The sequence below is a fragment of the Elgaria multicarinata genome, chromosome 2, assembly GCF_023053635.1.
Source record: "Elgaria multicarinata webbii isolate HBS135686 ecotype San Diego chromosome 2, rElgMul1.1.pri, whole genome shotgun sequence".
In the NCBI taxonomy this organism is placed as follows: Eukaryota; Metazoa; Chordata; class Lepidosauria; order Squamata; family Anguidae; genus Elgaria; species Elgaria multicarinata.
In genome coordinates this window covers 8,135,244-8,155,046 of record NC_086172.1, presented here as the reverse complement: position 1 = coordinate 8,155,046, position 19,803 = coordinate 8,135,244, and the positions used below count along the sequence as shown (strand labels likewise).

The following is a 19,803-nucleotide window of genomic DNA, read 5'->3' as shown; positions in this document are numbered from 1 at the left end:
CCGATGAAAAAAGAAGAGGGGGCAGTGAAAATTTAGGGGAGCCAGGACCCCCTAGTTTGGCAAGAAGGCGCACCCCAGCAGAGGACGGCAGGGGTGGAGCCAATGTACCAGTGGAAGTTGGTGACTCTTATTTCAGCGGGGCTGGGAATCCATTCTGGGTTCCAGTCAGAACCAGCCAGCACTGTAAAAGAGCTGTCCGAGGTGCTGAACCCTGTGTGTCCCCCCCCAAACTACGTCTAGGGCCTTGGATAGGTCCTTTAGAGTTCCGGCTGGTTCTGACCGAAACCCAGAATGAATTCACAGCCCCACCGAAATCGGAGCCACCAGCCTGTGCTGCAATGCAATCTGCCTGTCTGCGAGGGACCATCTCGGCAACCCGGTTTTTTTTGGGGGGGGGTGTCTACAACTCCAATCAGCCCCTGCTAACCCAGCCCATGGCGGTGGGGGCGTGATGGGAGTCGTATTCCCAAAGATCGGGAGGGCAGCCTGCTACATCCCCCGGTGCTCCAGGCAGCTCTGCGCACGCGGAGCGGCTTCCGCGAAATTGCTCGCAGGACTCGAAAGAGGTCACGCCGAGCCCGGCCGTCGGAGGCAAACTTCGCCTCGTTGCGCGCAGGCAGCCTGATCGATGCGTTTGCTCACCCGCGCGCGCGCCCCGATGCCTGAGACGAAACCGGTTGTTCCGGTGGCGGGCCCGCCGGTCGGCACCCCAGAGCAGAGCTCAGGGCAGGGCTGCAAGAGCCTGGCGCCCGGGCATCGCTCCCTCGGCAGCCGGCCTGGTGGCGGCGGCGGCAGCATCCCGCTCGAGCCAGTTGGGCAGCCCGGAGCGAGGCGGAGCGAGGGAGGGAGGAGCCGCCGCTCCTCTGCCCGCTCTTTGCCTTGGGACGGACGGCGGCCTCTGCAGCCCAAGCCCTCTCGGCAACCCCGGGAAGCCGCTCCTCGAGTGGCGCCGGGGTGGGTCGAGCAAATACGGCGGGGCTTGGACCAGGCGTAAAAACACAGGCCCCGGGAAAGGCGGCGCTCTCGCCACTGCGCCAACGGAGACGCGGGCGCCGTCTTCCCCATTTATTGATCTAGCCCCACAGACACAGACTCCTCCCCTCCGCGCTTCCCCTCTGGCGTCGCCGCCGCCGCTTAGGCCGGCCCAGGGACTTTATTTCTGCCCCCCTCGCTTTGCGGTCGGCTGCTACGCTCTTCGTGCCAAACCCATTCCGCGATTAGCCTCCACGCACGGGGGAGCGGCGCGCGCGCCCCAAAGTTCAGCGCCACCAAGCAATGCCGTCGCCATAACACCGCGGGGCGGGGCGGGGCAGCCTTCGCCGGGCACGTTCCGCTTTCGTGAGCAAGACTCGTCTTTAGTCCGCGCGTCCGTGGAGATCCAAGGGGACGCACCGAGGGCAAGAGAAAGCAGGAAGGCCGCGCTCAGCCCAACGGCTCGCTCCGAGGCAGCCGCGCGAGGACTTCCACCCTGTCCGGCCGCCTGTACTTCCGTGTCCGCTGTTCTGCCATCTCCCCTCTCCCCACAGAACTTCTGTCTCCGGGCCTGGCACCGAATGAGCCAAGGCCCTGGGAGGCGGAGCAGAAAGGGCGGCCAAAAGGTGAAAAACTATCACGCAGAGCTTAATGCCTAAATAAGCGGGTTCGGCAGCTCAGGCCTACCGAGCGGCCACGCCATTCGGCCAGGAAAGCCGCCTCTTCTTTTAATCCCGGATATGTACGGATGTATGTGCTTGAGGGGCAATCAATACTCTGTACATGCTCCAAGGCACTCTCACACACGCCTGGCACTGAAAACAGACCCAGCTGCGGCTTGGTGGGGCGGCCGGGACGGGAGGTGGGGCTCTTTGCGACGCTGGTGTCGCGGCCGCCGCCCGGGGCTTGCGAGGAGAAGGCGTGGCAGCCTCGCTTCTGACTTTCGGCTGCCTTCCACCGCATCAGCACCTGTACCGGCTGGCTGGGTCCCAGCAGCGTCCTGGCAGCAGCGGGCAACCAGCGCGACTAATTTGTGCTCAGACGCAGCAGCTTTCCTCGGGCAACGGCTCCCTGTCGCCACTTAATAACCCCCACCCCGCTTCCTTCCCCAGTAATGAATGGGAAAGGCTCGGCGCTTTGGCTGGCGCTGCCTAACGGGAACCGGGCACGAACTGCCGAGGTGGCGTCTGCGACTCCCCGCGCTTTGGAGCGCACGCCCAGTGCCCTGCCTCCGCTTGGTGGCGGCGGCGGCGGGCGCCTCCTGAAGCGCTTCGGACGTGTCCGGTGGCGGTGGTGGAGTCCCCGAAACAGAGCCCGGCCCGGCCAGGCAGGGCCACCTGGGGCTGCGGGACTCGGCGGCCACTTGTGGCCCCGGCAGGCAAAGAGCCTGGAGCTGCTCTCCGAAGAGCCAATCAGCGCTCAACCGAGCAACACAGGTGTCCGCAGCCCATTGGGGCAGAAGGGGAACTCCTGGCCCTCCAGATGTAATTGGACTCCAACTTCCCCATTTTCCCCAGCCAACATGGCCAATGGGCAGTGATGATGGGAATTATAGTCCGAGCCGCAGGTTTCTCAGCCTTGGACCAAGAGTCCTATTGGTGGGACCTCCCTTCTCTAAGATAGGCAAAAGCAGCGGCACGTAAGGAAAAGGTACCAGAAGTACCTGAGATAAGAAATAGCTGATGGTCCAGTTTAGAAAACAAGACATCTGCCTTGAACTACAGTGAAGTTGCACTTCAGCTCTTCTTAACTCAAATAAAAAGACAGAACCTTCAACTGTTGTTTATAATTATTTATGGCTTTCAAAGTTGAAATCTTCATTTAATTTCATTAAATCCTTATTTTAAAATGCACTTTAGCTTAACCTAAGCTTGTTAATTCCATTTCCAAAAGAGGGAGGGAAATCGATCTTGAATTGGTATTATGTAGGATCCACATCCACAACTGCATTGTCACAGTGCACCTCATTAATGAGTACAATTAATTATTATTTAATAATTAATAGGCTAATTAACCCTTATGATTGGGAAGTCTCTCTCATGGATTTCAACTGATCCGAGGGGAGAATATAGAGATAGATAGATAGATAGATAGATAGATAGATAGATAGATAGATAGATCGATCGATGATAGATAGATTTGTCCAAGGATAACAAGTTGCAAACTCGGTATTTTCAAATAAGGAGGGAAGTTACCACAGAACAAGTAGACGTTTTATCCCATATGACACAAATTTATTGAGTTTAAATGCATCATAGAGCAATCACTTCACCTCATCGGGTGGTTTGGAAAGTTTTATTTGGATGATTTATTTCTCTAAAGGTCTTATTGGACTAGATGATGTCACATGTCCCTCATAATCTTCCTGCTCTACCATCTAAGGCTACTTTATTGTATGCCCTTTTTATGAACCCGATTTATCGTTTATGTTCAGTTTTTATTATTTGTACCAAAATGTATGCAACAATTAAAACGAAGAAGGGAAGTTTGCCCCCACTTCGTTATGATACTAACATCAAATCCCCTCCCTCTCCAAACCATCCTCAAATATGTAATCTTTTGCTTACTTGTAACAGTTAAGTCTGCAATACACTGTCAGGCAGTTTTAGCCCACTTTATTTTTAAGAAATGGGGAGGGGGACGGGTCTGGGATTTTAATCTTCTGCTGCTCACATTTGAAATTATACCAACTTTCTAGGCATACTAAATACAAATACAAAACCAGGTTATTATTATTTTTTAAAAATGCTTTAAACTGTGATTCTAAATATTTTTTCTTGGAAATAAATTCGTTTGAAAGTTAACGGAATTGTCTTTTCAATAAATTAGTGAAATCCACTAAATCAATGGGTACTTTACCACTGTCCCCATGGTGGTGTGGATTTCATTCTGGTCAGCGCAATCCTATAAGCAAACCCCATGGACTTCAATGGCACTTATTCCCTTACAGGACTGCAGCTTTTATCTCTTTACTAGCTAGATGCTAAGTGGCATGAATAGCTATTATCTCAGTCCTAACTATATCTTAAAATGTCTTTACTTAAATTTCTTTTGAAATCACAATATTCTGCAAGGAGCTATTTCAAAGTTTCAGAACCTCGGGTCGTTAGGTTTAAATGGGCCCAACTTTTGTTTTTGATTTTCGTTATCAGCTCAGAATAGCCGAATTGGGATGCTTGCGTTTCATAAATATTCTCTTCCTAGAAGCTCTTGTCAAGTGACCAGTTAAAGAAGAAGTGCCAAGTCAATTTGAGAGAGATGGAGGATTTCCAGAAGGTAGCAGCCAACACAGCCCCGGGATGCTTTGGCCCCAGCCTGTCCAGCTGCGGGGAATAGGGAGCGTTTGAGGGCAATTAAGATGGGAAACTTACTGCCAAACTTCAGATGCCCCCGTCTTCCTCTCCCCCACCCCTGGAGAAAGGCTTGCACTGTTTGACGTTTGCGCTTTCCCAAAGACAGAGAGTGAGGAAGGGGGGTCGAGGCGGGGGTTGCATATTCATACCGTTTTCACTGCATATATAACCCATCAAAGTTTTGGTTGGTCGCCAATCCAATTATAGTCATTAAAAAGCAGCTCAGTGAGATAAAGTGCAGCGGGCCAGCACTGCCCCCCCCCACCCCCACCCCCCACCCCCCACCCCTGGAAATAAAATCGATCTGCTCCTGCCATAGGAGCGGCCTACAGAGGTGTAAAGCTAACGCAGGAGGCTGGTGGCAGCGCCCGCCTGCCCCTTCCCTTCTCTCGCATCCCCCAGGAAGGACGACAGAGACAAGGGCTTTTATTAGTCTGAATTTTATTATCGGGATATGTAGATAAAAGGGGACGATTTGCCTTACATTTCAACAGGTGGCTGTTGGATTAACGGCGTAAATAAACAACTTTCCAGTTTCTTTCTCTTTCCCCTCCCCAAGATCAGAGCGGGCTAAAAACATCTTGGGAGACAGATAATCTGGGGCGTGAGAGTGTCCAGCCAGGACTGCACTGGCGAGACACCAGGGCTGATGCGGACTGGGCCACGGTTCGTTCCTCTGCGGATGGCACAGTCCAGTCCGCACCCCCAATACCACCACCCACCTTTCCCAGCGATCTCGCCCTGCCCCTCTCGCTTCTCGCCCTCTAAATACATCTCTCCTTTTCCACCTCTAGCCAAACTGGGCATTTTTCTCCTTCCCAATTAACACTTTAGTGGACGCTTTCCCCCACCCCCAAAGAAATGCTGCAGGGGGGCATCACGGATGGAACAGAAGATGTGGGTTTCCTTCGTTTTCCTGCATGTTAGCCTCAAGATACGAGTTCACCTTCACCTCAATTAATCAACTAAAAATAAAAAGGGTCGCTGGAACGGACCTAATAATACACTATATACACAATTCCTGCCGCTTTTTGCAATACAACCCTACTGAGAGAAGTGGGGGGAAGGAGTCTCCAAAGGAGGCGGGGTAGGGGGTGGGGGCTTAAGAGCTATACACAAAAAGTCTGCAGTCGGCCAGAAAGCAAAAGGCGCTTCCTCTCTCCCATCCTTCCACGGACACGAGTGGGCGTTACAAAGCTTATACGTAGCAATATGGCTGGGAAAGGAACGGTCGTGTGTGTGTCCACGGACAAAACATCTGTTAAAAAGAGGATGGTTCTCAATTTAAAGTCCTCTTCTGCTCTGCTTTAAAAACAAAAGTACAGTGCGGAACATAATCCCAGAGAGCGAATAAATAACACACCAGGAGTCAAGTTGATGAGATGGAAGAGGCGGAGGCGTGTTGAGAAGCAGCGGTAGCAGTAGGCCTGATCCAGCAGCCTTTCGCCACGTGTTCAACCGCAGGGGCAGGGGCTGGAGCTGGCATGTTTCTTGGGCAGCGTACTGGGGTTTGGTTTGGTTTCCTTTTTAATCCCCCCCTAAAAATAACAATGAGGCTTTAACAGATCTAAGTGGTGGGCAGAGGAGATGGTGGAGGGCGAACAGAGCCGAAGAGTGTTGGTGCTGTTGCGGGTGACGAGAGAGAGGCTGCCCCGGGGACGGAGAAGACGGGGCCGGGCCGGCGGGCGCGGATGGAGGCCGGCCATGCTGCCTCCCCTCTGGGCCTTGCTTCCTGCCCGCCCCGCCGCCGCCGCCGCCGCCGCCACCTCACAGGACTTGGAAGCGCCACGAGGCCTGGTCTTTGTAGTCCAGGCAGTCTGGAGAGTTGAAGTTGAGCTTCCAGGAGGAGGCTGCGGCGGGGGCCGGCTCCTTGTAGTCCAGGCAGTCGGAGGAGTTGAAGGCCAGCCCGGCGCCCCCGTAGCCCGGCTGGTGGTGGTGGTGGTGGTGATGGTGGTGGTGGTGGCTGGAGCCCGGGCTGAGCGGGTGGTGGGCGTGCGGGTGCGCGCCGGGCATGGGCGACGGCGCCATGGGGCTGAGCTGGTGGGCGTGCGCGTGCATGGGCAAGTAGGAGGCGCAGTCCACGCCGCCGAAGTAGGACGACGAGGGCGGCGGCGGCGGCGGCGGCGCTGGGTAGCCTTGCGCGTAGCCCCCGCCCTGCCCGTAGGACATCGGGTACGAGGCCGCCGACGACGCGCCCGAGACCGAGCGCTGCATGCACGAGGCCCCGCCGGGCGCCAGCGGCTCCGGCACGGCGCCGGGCGAGATGGACGCGGGGCTCCAGATGGACGAGGCCGCCGCCGCCGCCGCCGCCGAGGGCGCGCTGCTCAGCGAGGCGGACGACGACGACGACGAGGCGCCGGCGGCGGACCCGGCCGGGTTGCTCAGGGCCGCTCCGCCCGACACGGGGCCCGAGGAGTTGGAGCTGGAGGACGACGACGACGACGAGGCCGAGCTGGAGACGGCGGGCGGCGTGAACTGGCCGCTGCTTTCCGAGCCGGAGCTCTCGCGCGCCGGGGACGACTTCTTCTTGGCCGGCCGGGCCTTGGCGCCGCTGCCGCTCTGCTGCTGCTGCCGGCATTTGGCGCGGCGGTTCTTGAACCAGACCTGCAAAGGGCGGCAGAAGAGAGGTGGAGGCGGCGGCCCGTCAGGCCCCAGGGTCCCCGCCCGGAGCCCTGGAGGGAGGGAGGGAGGGAGGGAGAGAGCAGTGGGCCAAACCCGTCTCCCCTCCTGGCCACTGCCAGAGCCTCGCCGCCGCCATCGCCGCGCCCACCCCTCCCCGAGTTAGCAAGCATCCTCCTGACACAAGAAGCCCTGCCCCACGGACAGTGCAGTGCGGCGGGTCCCCTCTCGGTCTATGGCAAAGCAGCAGAAGGCCGCCGAACATGCTCCCTCTAAAAGGAAGCGGGGATTGGGGGCCCTTAAGCGCGTGTCCAGTTTAGTCTGTCATCCTCCACCTCTGCTCGTTTAAGGCCTTGGTCTGATCTCCCTCTTCCTGCGGATGGTAATCAAAAGCCAACAGGGCTAGCTCGGCACATCGCCCCCCACCCCTAGCCTCCACACACCATTATCTTCAGGTGGGATTAGCAGGGAGGAGCATAGCAAGTCACTGGTGCTACCCAAAATAGGCCCCATGCAAGCAATTATGGGTGAGGCATTCCTGAAGCAGAAACTACAATCTAGCACTCCGCCTATCCAACATAAAACATATCCTAACCAAAAGGCACCAAACTCACTGGGCATGAAGCCCAACATTCTAACTAACCCCCCCACACACACACACATCTGTGGTTTGATCAAGTTCTCTCCATTGTACTGGTCATCCTCTGTACCACCATTCTCTGATCTCTTAACACCCATAATACCATGCCATCAAAATTAGGGAGGTGTGTCTGCACCCATTCCACCATCACAACCTCGCTCAGCCAGCTTTATACACTGCCAACTTGCTCAATTGTATGGTCAGTCCTAAATTATAAGCTGATAGTACTGCACACAGATCATCATTGCCTTCAATCACTAACACCCCATAAGGGTGGGGGAAGGGGAAGCCAGCCATGAACACTCCTAAAAAAATCCATATCCCCAGCCAAAGAAATATGCAGCAAGGAGGATACATCAAAGGCAAGATGTATGTATTGCAAGCAACAGTCCCTCATAAAGTATCCATCTAGGAAAAGATAGCATTCATCTTCTACACCTCACTGTATTCAAGTGAGGCAGGAAGCCATTAGCAATCACGTTCTTAGTCTATGGCTTTCAACAGAGAAACCACCTTAGTCTCCCACAAAGCTCTCTGCAGAACTATAGTTCCCACATTTCTTTATATATCCTTGAGAATTCAGTTACCAATATCTCAACATACTCTCATTAAGAGGGGGGAAACACCTTGTCTTGTAGGAAATATTAGTGATCTCACCACATACACCCCAAATGCTTTTAGTTTCATTTATGGTTTCTGCAAGCCACTTTATTACAGTACAAAAGGGAAGCCATTCACCTGTAGCATTTAGCTACACACACACACACACACACACACACCCCAGTACAGTACAAAGGGTCCTTATTATCTTCCCCAATCATCAGTTAAGAACAAATCAGGGTTGTTATGCTGTTCCTTATTCTCCAACTTGTAGGATGTGTCAACAGCAAATAGCATCCCATACTATATCCTGTTGCTAAGCGCTATCTGTTCCTTCACTCATCAGTCAACCAGTTATCTCCTCTACATTTACCAAACTTTCAAGTGTACTATCCCCTGTCAAGTTCAAACTCTTAGATCCCAAATAAATCTGCTCCCAACCTGCATGGAACACAACATGAACTGAGCCCTAAATAAATCCATAACTTTCTGTAGCCACTAGTGTACTATATGCTTGTTCCCAACCAAATTTGGGAAACAGAAAGGTAAAGAATTTATCACTCAATTTCGAAGTCTGAAAGGGTACGGCAATTTCCAGTAACCTTCTGGAGAGTGGACATATGTGACTGGTTCCCCTATTATTCCTAAGTTCAGTTCATCCATCCACTTTAGAGAAATTCAGCAGCTTTTTTTTCATTCTCTTTCAGCCAGTTTCCCTTAACAGGAAATTCATGTTGTAATCAGCACAACATCCACCCCACATTGCACAGTCAACACCCAGTTGTATAAAGTACATTATTGCAGCCAGCTCTTCAAAGAAGGCCACAGTACAGAGTTCCAAGACAATGTCATGCTGAACACACCATCCACACTATATTGTTTCAACTTCCATCTGACAGTGTGACAAGCATGGTATCTTTGCTGCTACACAGTTCACTTTGAGACTTGACCCCACCCCAGGTCACTTCCCCAACCTAGTGCACAGACCTCTCAAGCTCATCCTATTACTCAGCTCATCCTATTAATTTTCTGAAGACAAGGTGGAGCACCCCAGAGACCCTCTTTTTCAATTATTTTCCCACCAAAAATAGATACTTTAGAATTGGGAGTTCAGTGAAGTGATCCATGTTCTCAGGGCACTTCTGGAATTCAGAGATCTGCACTTCCATCTGAAGGTTTTTCTCTAGTACATGCTTCCATGTGATCTTGAGCAGGCCTTTATAAATCTTGGTTTCCATCACTAATATGTGAATTGTATAATGTCATGCTACAAAATCTACATAAATAACTCTTCATGGTCAAGATTCATAACAACTATATACAATCTATTTTTCTGCATGTATGTGTAGTCAGTCATGGCTTTCCACCAGCACACATGCACTGAAATACCATAATCACGTATATTCATGCAATTTTAATTCCTTTTTCCTTCTGCCTAAATGCATTCCATGTAGAAAACCCCTAAGGCTTGAAATGACCCTCAAAGAGAAAGAGGGCATAGAGCAGACAATTAACAAATAGAAGAATCCGGTTTGCTTTGCATAGCAAAGGTGTGGTTGCATTTTAATTACACACACATTGTCACCCTAAAGAGCTGGTTTGGTACCAGTCCTTTTCAGCCAATAACACCTTTCCAAACCTCAAGAACAAAGGTCAAGAAGTACTTCTTGTACTTTCTATGGCCTTATCTACAAACCTTGGAAGTTTCATCACCTCATTTTCAGAGGACACACTGCCCCACCCCTTGTTCAGAAGACACTTTAAACCACAGCTTTAACCACAGTGAATAAGGCTTTCTTTTTTTTCTTTTTCTTTTTCTTTTTTGCCTTCTACACCATGGTTAAAGCCATGGTTTAAGGTGTCTTCTGAACAGGGCCACTGTAACTAGCCTTTAACCAAACAAGACTGGATTCAATAAGAAATAGAAGAGCTTGGATAGAAAATGTGATGTCAAGGCTAGGAGTTGTGAAGAGAGTAGTCAAAATCTTATTACATTAGGAACCCCCAAAAAATAAAGCAAGGCCCTTACTTTCCCCTTCTTGTAGGGATCAATAATGGGTTCAAAATGAACTGACTTCCCTAAACACTTCTGATGCTTCTGCTGTCCACCCTACAGCACCTCCAGGATACTTGCTTCAAAGTAAGTGTGCTTCTTACACCCTGAAAGTGAGTTTCAGGGAAATAAATGAGACTTGATTACAATGGTGCACAACCCAGTACAAATTAATCACAGTGCGAAATGAAATTCTATGGCTGCAATCCTATCCACATTTACTTGGAAATAATCCTCAAACTAAGTGGGTTAGGGTTTGTGAGTAAACATAGGATTGCCCTGTAAGTATACTAATTTGGTAGTAAGCCCAATTGAACTTAGTGGGTCTTATTTCTGCATAGACTTCTTTAGACTGGAGCTGGAAGTCCTATGCTATTCTTGTCAAGGTAAATTAGTTGGATCTAACTTTTGCTGGAGTGTGCTCACTGAAATGTGTTTAGGGCTGGATAGTTGTGACTGGTGAGAGAAAATAAAGTCACTAGATATTACCAATCCCTCTCTATAGAGATAAGGGAATTGGAAGTGACCAAATATGGTAAAACAGAAAAGGAAAAAGTAACCAGAAAATGCTCCTTAAACTCCGCCATGCAGTTCTGAAACTCCTGGATTGTACCCAAGATTGGTCAATCTCTGCCTAGTTACTGTAACAATTCAAGTGACATTCGACTTAAGTGGCGAAGAGTTAGTTGCTTCCATCCTGGCATCAATGGCCAAGCAAACTAGTGTGCGCCTTCCGAACACCCTTTCCCACAGACCAAGGCCATGCTTCCCTCCTTCTGTCCCAGCCTTGCTTCTTTCATTTCATAAACCACCGGACCTGGACTCTGGACTCTGGCAGGTTGATCTTGAGTGCCACTTCCTCTCTCATGAATATGTCCGGGTAGCGAGTTTTTGCAAAAAGCGCTTCCAACACGTCCAGCTGCGAGCGGGTGAAGGTAGTGCGTTCTCGGCGCTGCTTCCGAGGAGTGGCTACGGGCCCGGGGCAAGACAGGACAGAAACACAGGTGGTATTTAGAATCGGTCTTGTACTTGAGATTCCTCACCCCCATTTCTGCCATTCCATGCCAGCCCACTGCCCCAATTCTAAAGAGCAGTGGAGACAGCCAACTCACACTTGCTCACCCCACCACTCCCTTGACACATGCAGACACAAGCCACGGGACACCATAGTCCTACAAATGCATTGATTTATATGTAACAGGCAAGGCTATTCCCACAAGGGAATCAGGAAGGGGACCAAACACACAGGAGAGGAAATCACTAATTAACTTTATACAGTCTAAACATAAACAACACAAAACAAATCAATGAGAGGAACTCTGACTGGGGACCACAAGCCCATCTACTCAAAAGAAGCTCTCCTTGGATTGGAGCGGACCAAGTTTTGTAAACGGCCTCTGACCTACCACATCCCAGTTAAAACAGTATTTAAACAGATTATTTACAGCCCAGTATTAAAAACATTCCCTTGGAAGGTAAATTCTACTTCTATCTCCAGGACTTGCTTCTAAGTAAGGCTGCAGTGCAAAACAAACTTAGACAAAGTAAGGCCAGTTGCATTTAATTGGGCTTACTTTAGAGTAAACGTGTTTAAGGTCATGGTGTAAAGCCACAATCTTGCAATGGGAGTAAGTTTCATTGAAGTAGGTAGAGATTTCCTCTGAGTAAGTATAAGATTCGGCTACATGTTTATTTGGGAGCCTCTGAGGTCAATAGAATTCAAGTCTTTCAAAATAACAAATAACTTCTGTTTATCCAGGATAGGAACAGAAAATACTTCCTTGCATTAAATATTAGAACTCTGAGCTTAAATGAGTTGTTTATCAGACTATAAAACATGTATGACGCACCTTTTTTTATTTACCGGCATATCTATCTGAAGGGGGGGGATGTTAATTGAATCGAGAGACACAAATATAAATGTCTTTTTATGGAACTATTTGCAGGACAAGCAATCAGAATAAGATAGCATTGTGGAGGAATCGGGAGTTCTTCCTGAGCCATGTACACTGCCCAAGTTCACGATCAAAGGATTTCTCCCCTCCCCCTCATTAGTTTTTAATGAAAAATAAATTTAAGAAAATTAAAATTTAAAGGCAGGGAGAGTTTGCCTTATCTCTTTTAAAGCCCTTCAGTCCCCTGAATGGTTGTAGAAATACTTTTTAAACAAACACACACACACAGTTATTTTAGTCATAAAATTGTCACAACTAGTTCTCTAACAACAGCAATATAACAGATATCAGAGTCCTAAAAATCCATTCAGAACCTGAAGTTTTCCCACTCACAGGTTGGATCACTAACATTTTAGTGAAGTACCCATTGATTTAAACGGAGCTGATTTTCAAGAAATGTGTTTAAAGATTAGCTATTGCTGCTAGGCCGCAATTCAAAGCATTCTTAGATAGTACTTAAACTACATTAATCATTAGTTACTTTCCAATAAAGGGCTACTAGGACACTGCACCTATAGCAAGGAAGAGCAGGTAATTCCATAGTGGAAAAAGTTAAGTTGCTGCCTTTTAAAAATGATTTATCAAAGGCCGCCATAATAGCTTCTCAAATCCTTTATCTATAACTTCTAGAGCAAATGGAGGAATTGTTCTTCTGTTTCAGAGCCTCCCTAGGATGGCTTGATCTACCTGCTCAAGAGTTTGTGGGGGAAAGCCATAGAGAGCGGATGCTCACCCGGATACCCCACGGAAGGGTGCAGAAGGTCCATTGCAGGTCCTGCCAGCCCCAGCCCATTCATGCCATAGGGGGGCTGTTTGAGGTAAGACATCATGCTAAAAGCTGGAAAGATTTTCCCAATTTATCCACACACAAATTTTAAAATCTCTTGATGGTGTCTCTTAAGATTCTGGTTTTTTGTTTGTTTACAAAATCAAATCTTCCAATAAGGTGGATTAAGGAAATTCCAGGGGCAGGAGAGCTTCTCACAGTGCTCTGTAGGAACAAAACAAAACAAATACACACAAAACACAGAGAACAAGACAAATGTCAGCAGTCTTTTCCAAGTTTCTAGGCACAACCTGCTTATTTCTCCTCACTCCGCTTTCAATCACAAGTGCATGCAAGAGTCAGACCGAGATATTTTTCTTTTACTTTCAGATAAAAGCTGATTTTTAGAGGCAATAGAACTTTATACATAGTGACAGTGGTGAACTGACTAAGAAAAACCTTCTCAAACACACAGGGAAATTAAACAATTTATGACTACCAATTACAAAAGGGGGCGGATTTGATCCAAAGTTTAAGAGAGAAGCAATAAAAGTTGTGCTGGGAGGTAGCCAAGCTGAGGTCACTCAAAAATGAGATTTTAAAAACTGTATCTCCATCACATAGTTTTATCGGGTTTCTTTTTTAAAGACAAAAAAATAAAATAAAAAAGTAAACTGTCTCAACATGGCGGCTTCTCCTGCGAATTGCCAAAGTGAAACTAGAAAGTGCCAGAGAGTGAAATGTTATTATTATTATTATTATTATTATTATTATTATTATTATTATTATTATTTTATTTGTATTCCACCTTTTGCCCAATACTGGGCCTCATGTAATGGAATTGGAGATGGAGAAAGTGGGGTTGTTGTTATTGTATTATTATTGTTGTTGTTATTATTTTAACTACAGCCATATTTCCACACAGTCACCAAGGGGCTCCAGGGGGTATAATATTCAGTGATGAGGGAGATAAAGCAATTATTTAAAAAGATAATTGGATTAAAAATCAAAATGAGATACCAAAAAGGGTGAAGTATAATTAATTTTAGAAAGAGCAGAAGGGGATACATTAATTAGAAATGTCTAATGGTCTAAAAACAAACAGATTTTGGGAGCTGCTTTGAAATTCATATTGCAAAGCACTTCCTTCGACAGACAGGACGCCATAAGGAGTACAGGACTGTTACACAGCAAAGTTTACACATTCCCTCACTAGATAGACTTGATTTCCAGGGTGGGTAAGGGAAAAGACTGATGGTGTGATCCTAAGCTTGTTTATTTGGAAATAAGGATAAGGTTAAACCAATGGAACCAATTTCCAAGTAAATGTATTGGGTATATGGTGTATATTCTTGCAATATCCTAATATTGGAATCCCGTGATACACTCCAGGTGTTTTAACTCTGTTTTAGTTCTAAAAAACCCTCAGGGTTTTGTTGTTGTTCTTCAATATTACTTCATTCCAAGGATTTATAAGAAGGATTGTGATAACTTCATGGAGCAGCCTATATTTATTTTACCAGAAGACAGAGTGAGATTTTTAAGTAAAATTCCCTATGTCCAGATCCTGAAACAATTCATTCCCAAGTTCCTTCATTAGCCGTGGAGAAAAATAAATGCATAAGTAAAATAACTAAGTTAGACAATCCAAGCAGATAAATCAAATTCCAGCTCCAGAAGCAGCAGATGGTAGCGGCATTAATCTCTATTAACCGCTGGCCAGAAACTTTAATTGGAACGTAGGACATGCTGCTTCTGATATCCATTTTCACACAGAAAGATTACCAAATTAAAACAAATAAATAAGAATGGAGAGGAAGAGTGGGAAGTGGGATTTGAACTGAAGTTAATGAATTTATCTATTAAAGTTACTATACCTCAAATTAATTAAGACAATCCATACTCCCAGGACTAACTAACCTGTTGCAACTTTCCACAAGTTTAGATTTAATTTAGAGTTCTGTCTGTTTTGATTTGTGGGGGAAGGGACGCCCCACCCCACCCACAGGATTGAGTGTAAAACCAGTCCATCTGATTTACTTTAGCAAATCCTGATATCTAGGGCTGCAATCCTAAGCGTGAATTTACTCAGGAATAAATGCCTTTTCAAACCAGCGGCATTTCAAGGAAACAAACCTCATAGCGGGGCTTGGTTTTGAAAAGTTGAGGTTTTGTTTTGTTTCCTACTAGGGGCTGATTCCATTCTTTCAGCAAAACTTACTTTCTTGTTTTCGTTCACACCTCTCTGAAGCTTAAGGACACTTAGGTCCTATTTATTCCCATTATTTTATCTTTCTTCCTTAAAAAATCCACTTGCAGGTCGTGGTGTAAGAAAGACTTCCAGATTCTCTCCTAATGTAAGGAGCGCCTTCGCCTTCGCTCTCTGCTTTTTCTTACACGCTCTGTTTCAGGGAAGGACTACTCAAGCGAGGTATCTTAAGACAAGGTAAATTGGACGAGGCCTAGGAATACCCCGGCTAAAAAAAGAAGTCGGGAGAGTCGAAGAGAGGCCTGAACAAGTCAGAGACACTGCCAGGGCTGACCTATGTGTGTCTAAGCGGAGTTCAATCGAGCTCAATGGGACTTGCCCTCAGGTAAGTGCATACAGGATTACAGCTTGCAACTCCTTACCGAAGAAGAAGAAGAAAAGAAGAAGAAGAAGAAGAAGAAGAAGTAGTAGTAGTAGTAGTAGTCAACATTGTGGCTTGTTTTCTCTCCAACAGGCTCAGTAATTGCCAAGTGCGAAGCAAGCCGAAAAAGAAAAGGTCGACTCCAAACCCAAGGACTTGGAATTAAGTCCCATCACGGACTCCGATGAAACTTCAGCGTAGTTCAGGCCTCAGCCTCCTTTCGGCAGTTCGGACATTCCGCCAAACTTACCTTTGGCTTTTTGTTTATCTTTCCCCCGCTTTTTTATTTTATTTTATGCTTCTGAGGGACACTCGGCAATTGGGCTACGGAGAAGTGCGGGGGCAACCCTAGTTACCGGGCAGGAGAGAGGATCCCGATACGGAGAGCGAGCCCGGGGTTGACCGCTGTCAGGCAAGAAAGAGCGCGCGCGCGCGGGGTGGGGGGAAGAGCCCGGCCATGTCGGCCCCCAAAGCCGAGTCTGTCAAAGCTCCCTCGGTGTCCAGAGACCGCGAGCCGCGCAGAGCCTTTTCCCACAGCCCAAAGGCCGCCAAGCGCTTTCCTTGGGCCCCGCAGTCGCGCGCCTCCGCGGGCCCCGAGGGCGAGAGGCCCTCTGGAGAAGGAGGAGGAGGAGGGGGGGTCTCGGCGCTTCCTTCCCGGTCGGAGGCCCGCTTCGGCCATCCGCACCTGAAGGCGCGAGCGGCGCGGGGAGGGCAGGGACTCCGTCGGCGCTCCCGCTGCCCTGTGGCTCCCAGAGCCCGGCTAGGAAGAGCCGGCGGGAGGGGAGCGGAGGAGGCGGCCGCCGCCGAGAGCCGCCGGGCCAGTCCGCCCGCGCCGGGGCTCCGTGCCCCCGTCCTTGCTTACCTGCAACGCGCTGCTCGTTTGCAAGTGGCGGGCAGGCGGCGGGAGGACTCTGCCTCAGCACAGCCAGGCCCCTTCCAGCGAGAGCCGCGAGAAGTTCTGAGGCAAAGTTCCTGTCCTCACGGCTTTCCAGCTCTTCTGCCATCTCCCCGCCTCCTCTAACCCAACAGGGTTGTTGCGTTGCGGCTTTGGCTGTCCCAGGCGCGCAGGAGGAGCAGCAGCAGCAGGAGGAGGAGGAGGAGGAGGAGGAGGAGCGGGCAGGTTCCTTAACTTTGTTTCGCAGATACTTTCGTAAAGCGACACCGAGAACTTATTGCCCAAGTTCAGTGGGAGGAAGCTGGCTGGGGAGCGGGACCGGGAACGGCGGCGGGGGGAGGGCGGCGGCGGAGTGGCGGGGGGTGTGTGTGTGGAGAGGCAAGGGAAGAAGCGGGGCTCTTCTGAGCGCTGTTAGGACGACCAGGTGAAGGAGCGGAAAGTCCTTCCTCACCTGCAGGGAGGGGGTGGGGAAGGAAGTGAAATAAATCAAGCGCTTCTTTACCTTGCGTGGCGGCAGCTGTCTTGCCCAGTTGTTTAGGTGATTGGAAACGTAGCCTGATGAAGATTGATCACCTTTCTACTGCCCTACCCATGTATGTGAGCGCAAGGCAAATGCGTAACCAAGCCCGGCGCCAATCCCCAGCCTCTCTGCCGCTGAGTGACAGCCGCCCGGGCAATGGCAGCGCGGGATGCGTGTTACCTCCGCACGCCCCCCCATCCCCCACTCCACCCCAGTCCCAGCCGCGCGCGCAGCAGCCTCAGCCGCCACCGCCGCACTGCCTCGCAGCTCCCTCAGGGCAGGCAGGCAGGCAGGCAGGCAGGCAGGCGGGCGGGCGCTGCTTCGGCGGACTGCTCCCGGGAGGGTGGGCGCCCCACTTCAGTGGCTGGCAGGGCCACAACCCAGCCCCCTTCCCTCGGCAGAAGCCAGGAGCCTTTCGGAACCGCGCGCGCGCGCCCCAAGCCGGAGCGACCCTCGAAAGCCAGGGAGCCCCAGTCCCGCTCCCTCCGTCCCTCTCTCAGCCTCCCTGCAACGTGCAGAAGAATAGCGCGCGATGTGTCCGCGTGCCTAACAGGGGATTCCCCGGCCCCCAGATGAATTCCCGGCTCGCTTTGGGAACGTGCCTCGCCGCCGCCTCTGGCGGCACCCCAAGCAAGGCGAGCCTTCGGCCCCTGGTTCGAGCCCCGACCCACCCCCCACAGACGCACGCGCACACACCCACATTTCGGGGGGAAATCCTGCCGCAGGGCAGCGACCACCAGGCGCGCAGCCTCCCCGGGCGGGCGACCCTCTTCCTGGCCGGCACTTCACCAAAGGCCGCTTTCTCCGGCCACTTCATGGCAGCATCCTCCCCACCGGTTTTAAAAAAATAAACAAATCACCGCGTTGCTGCTCGACGAAAGAAAGTTGGGCGCACCTGACCTCGGATTCTTGAACCGCCCTGTTTCTAAAACCATCCGCATGTTGCAAGTCCCATGTATTTCACCACTGGCCGAACTCCCTTTCCAAGAAGCGTAGGTGGACCGGCAGTGGCACACTTACGGCTGGCGGCAGATCCATAGGATGGGGTGGCGCGCTTAAGGATGCCGACGTCTCCCCTTAACGGTCCTGCTATGTTTGCCCAGACCAAAGTAGGGGTTCTTGAAAACAGTGAAACCGCTGTGATCCTCTGGAAGGACCCGTTCCTCCGCTTCACTTTCTGAAGAAGGGCGGATTTTGATGGGGTGGGTGGGTGAGGGAGAGGGTCATCAATCGCTCTTTTTAAAAGAAAAATGTAAAAATACATTTGAAAGGATTAATTAGATTGCTTTCTTCGATAGCGACAAACCACAAAAGTAGGACTAGTGGTTGCCGAAGTTCGCATTCGGGTGCTCTACCTATGATTTGGGTCCTACAAGTCATATATATGGATTATGATTGCAACGGTCAGGCTAATCCACGCTTTTTACAGACGCAAAGATGAGTGTCACATATATCATGAGATATGCCTAATTAATAACCAGCGCGATCCTAGACAACCGTTTACTCGGAAGTAAGGCCAGCCGCGGCCCAGAAGACTTATTCCCAGTCCCTAGAAAGTCTGCTGAATTCGTTGCTGTGTCAATTGGTACACGTTTAGCAAAATATACTACGAAACACACTGTGATAAACATGTATATCCTGCAGTAAGTCCCTAATAAAGGGAATTTGTTTTCAACTCAGATTTTTCTATTCTCAGAGTGTTATTTACTGTGCAATCCTGTGTGGATGTCTAGTCAGAAGTAAGTACCATTGTATTCAATGGGGCTCATTCCTAGGAAAGTGTGTTAGGGATTACAGTTTTAATTGATGCCAATGGGCCCTTCTGCCAAGTAAGTTTCCTTAGGATAATAACTACTCAAGATTGGCTATATCGGTAGGTAGCGGTATGAACCCCTAAATACTCTGGAGTAATTTCTGCAACACATTCGGAGAACTATTTATCACCTACCTGCACCCCGCCCGCCCCCCCTCTCAGCTAGGCACACAAATACAACACACACACACGCACACACACACACACACGGGCCATATTGAGGATATCAAGTTCATTCTCATAAATATTAATAAACACTAATCCTCTACAAATAATTCTTTTTAGGAGTAAAGTTTTAATAGAAAAAGAACCCTTCTAAACACACGAAGAGGAAAGTAAAAAAGGAATCATCATCGTCATCATCTTTTTTTTAACCAAATTAACTGATCGCTAACAGAATAAATGAAAGGAGGTCAGGAAGAGACTAGTGGCCGCAGCATCAAAGTAAGAGGGTTGTTTTTTTTCTTTCTCGCGAGACACTTTCCTTTGGAGTCCCAATGAAATACGGTAACAGAATATGTGAGGGGAGCACACTGTTTCTTTAACTGCTTCTCAAAGGATCCGGGAGATCTTCTTAGGACCTTTAATAAGGCTTTGGTGCGGTTCTTTTGTTGATCTCTCAAAATCAACTCCTTCTAATTGAAGTTGGAGCTGAAAGCGAGCTAATGTTCAAAGGGAGGGACCGCCAGCCCCAGTGAAATTACATTTTTTCCCCCGTTGAGGGGGACATCTAATCAAAAGGGGGGGTGGCGAAAGAGAGAGGGAGAGGAAGAAAAAGGAGGTTTACAAGGTTCTTCTATAGCCCACAAAAGTCAGCGACACGGGCACTCTCCGAGGAACAAAGCCGGCGGAGACCATTCACAAAAAGTAGAAAGATGGAGGAGGCAAAGGGAAAAGAAAAAGAAGGAGAAATAAAGGGGCCAATACTTCGGCCAAAGTATAAGCAGGGGCGAAGTGCCCCGAGGCGCTTGAAACATTGTCCATTTG

General features: G+C 49.4%; 1 protein-coding gene across 1 annotated transcript; it reads right to left on the bottom strand.

The window, feature by feature from the left end:
• Nucleotides 1–6,084: 6,084 nt before the first annotated feature.
• On the bottom strand, nt 6,085–13,092 carry OTX1 (orthodenticle homeobox 1). The gene is made up of 3 exons (XM_063118531.1): nt 12,926–13,092; nt 11,055–11,206; nt 6,085–6,929 (listed from the first exon to the last, which is right to left on the bottom strand). Exons 1-3 carry the CDS (start codon nt 13,020–13,022, stop codon nt 6,093–6,095), a joined length of 1,086 nt encoding a protein of 361 aa, XP_062974601.1. The 5' UTR covers nt 13,023–13,092; the 3' UTR covers nt 6,085–6,092.
• Between the last annotated feature and the right edge of the window lie 6,711 nt (nt 13,093–19,803).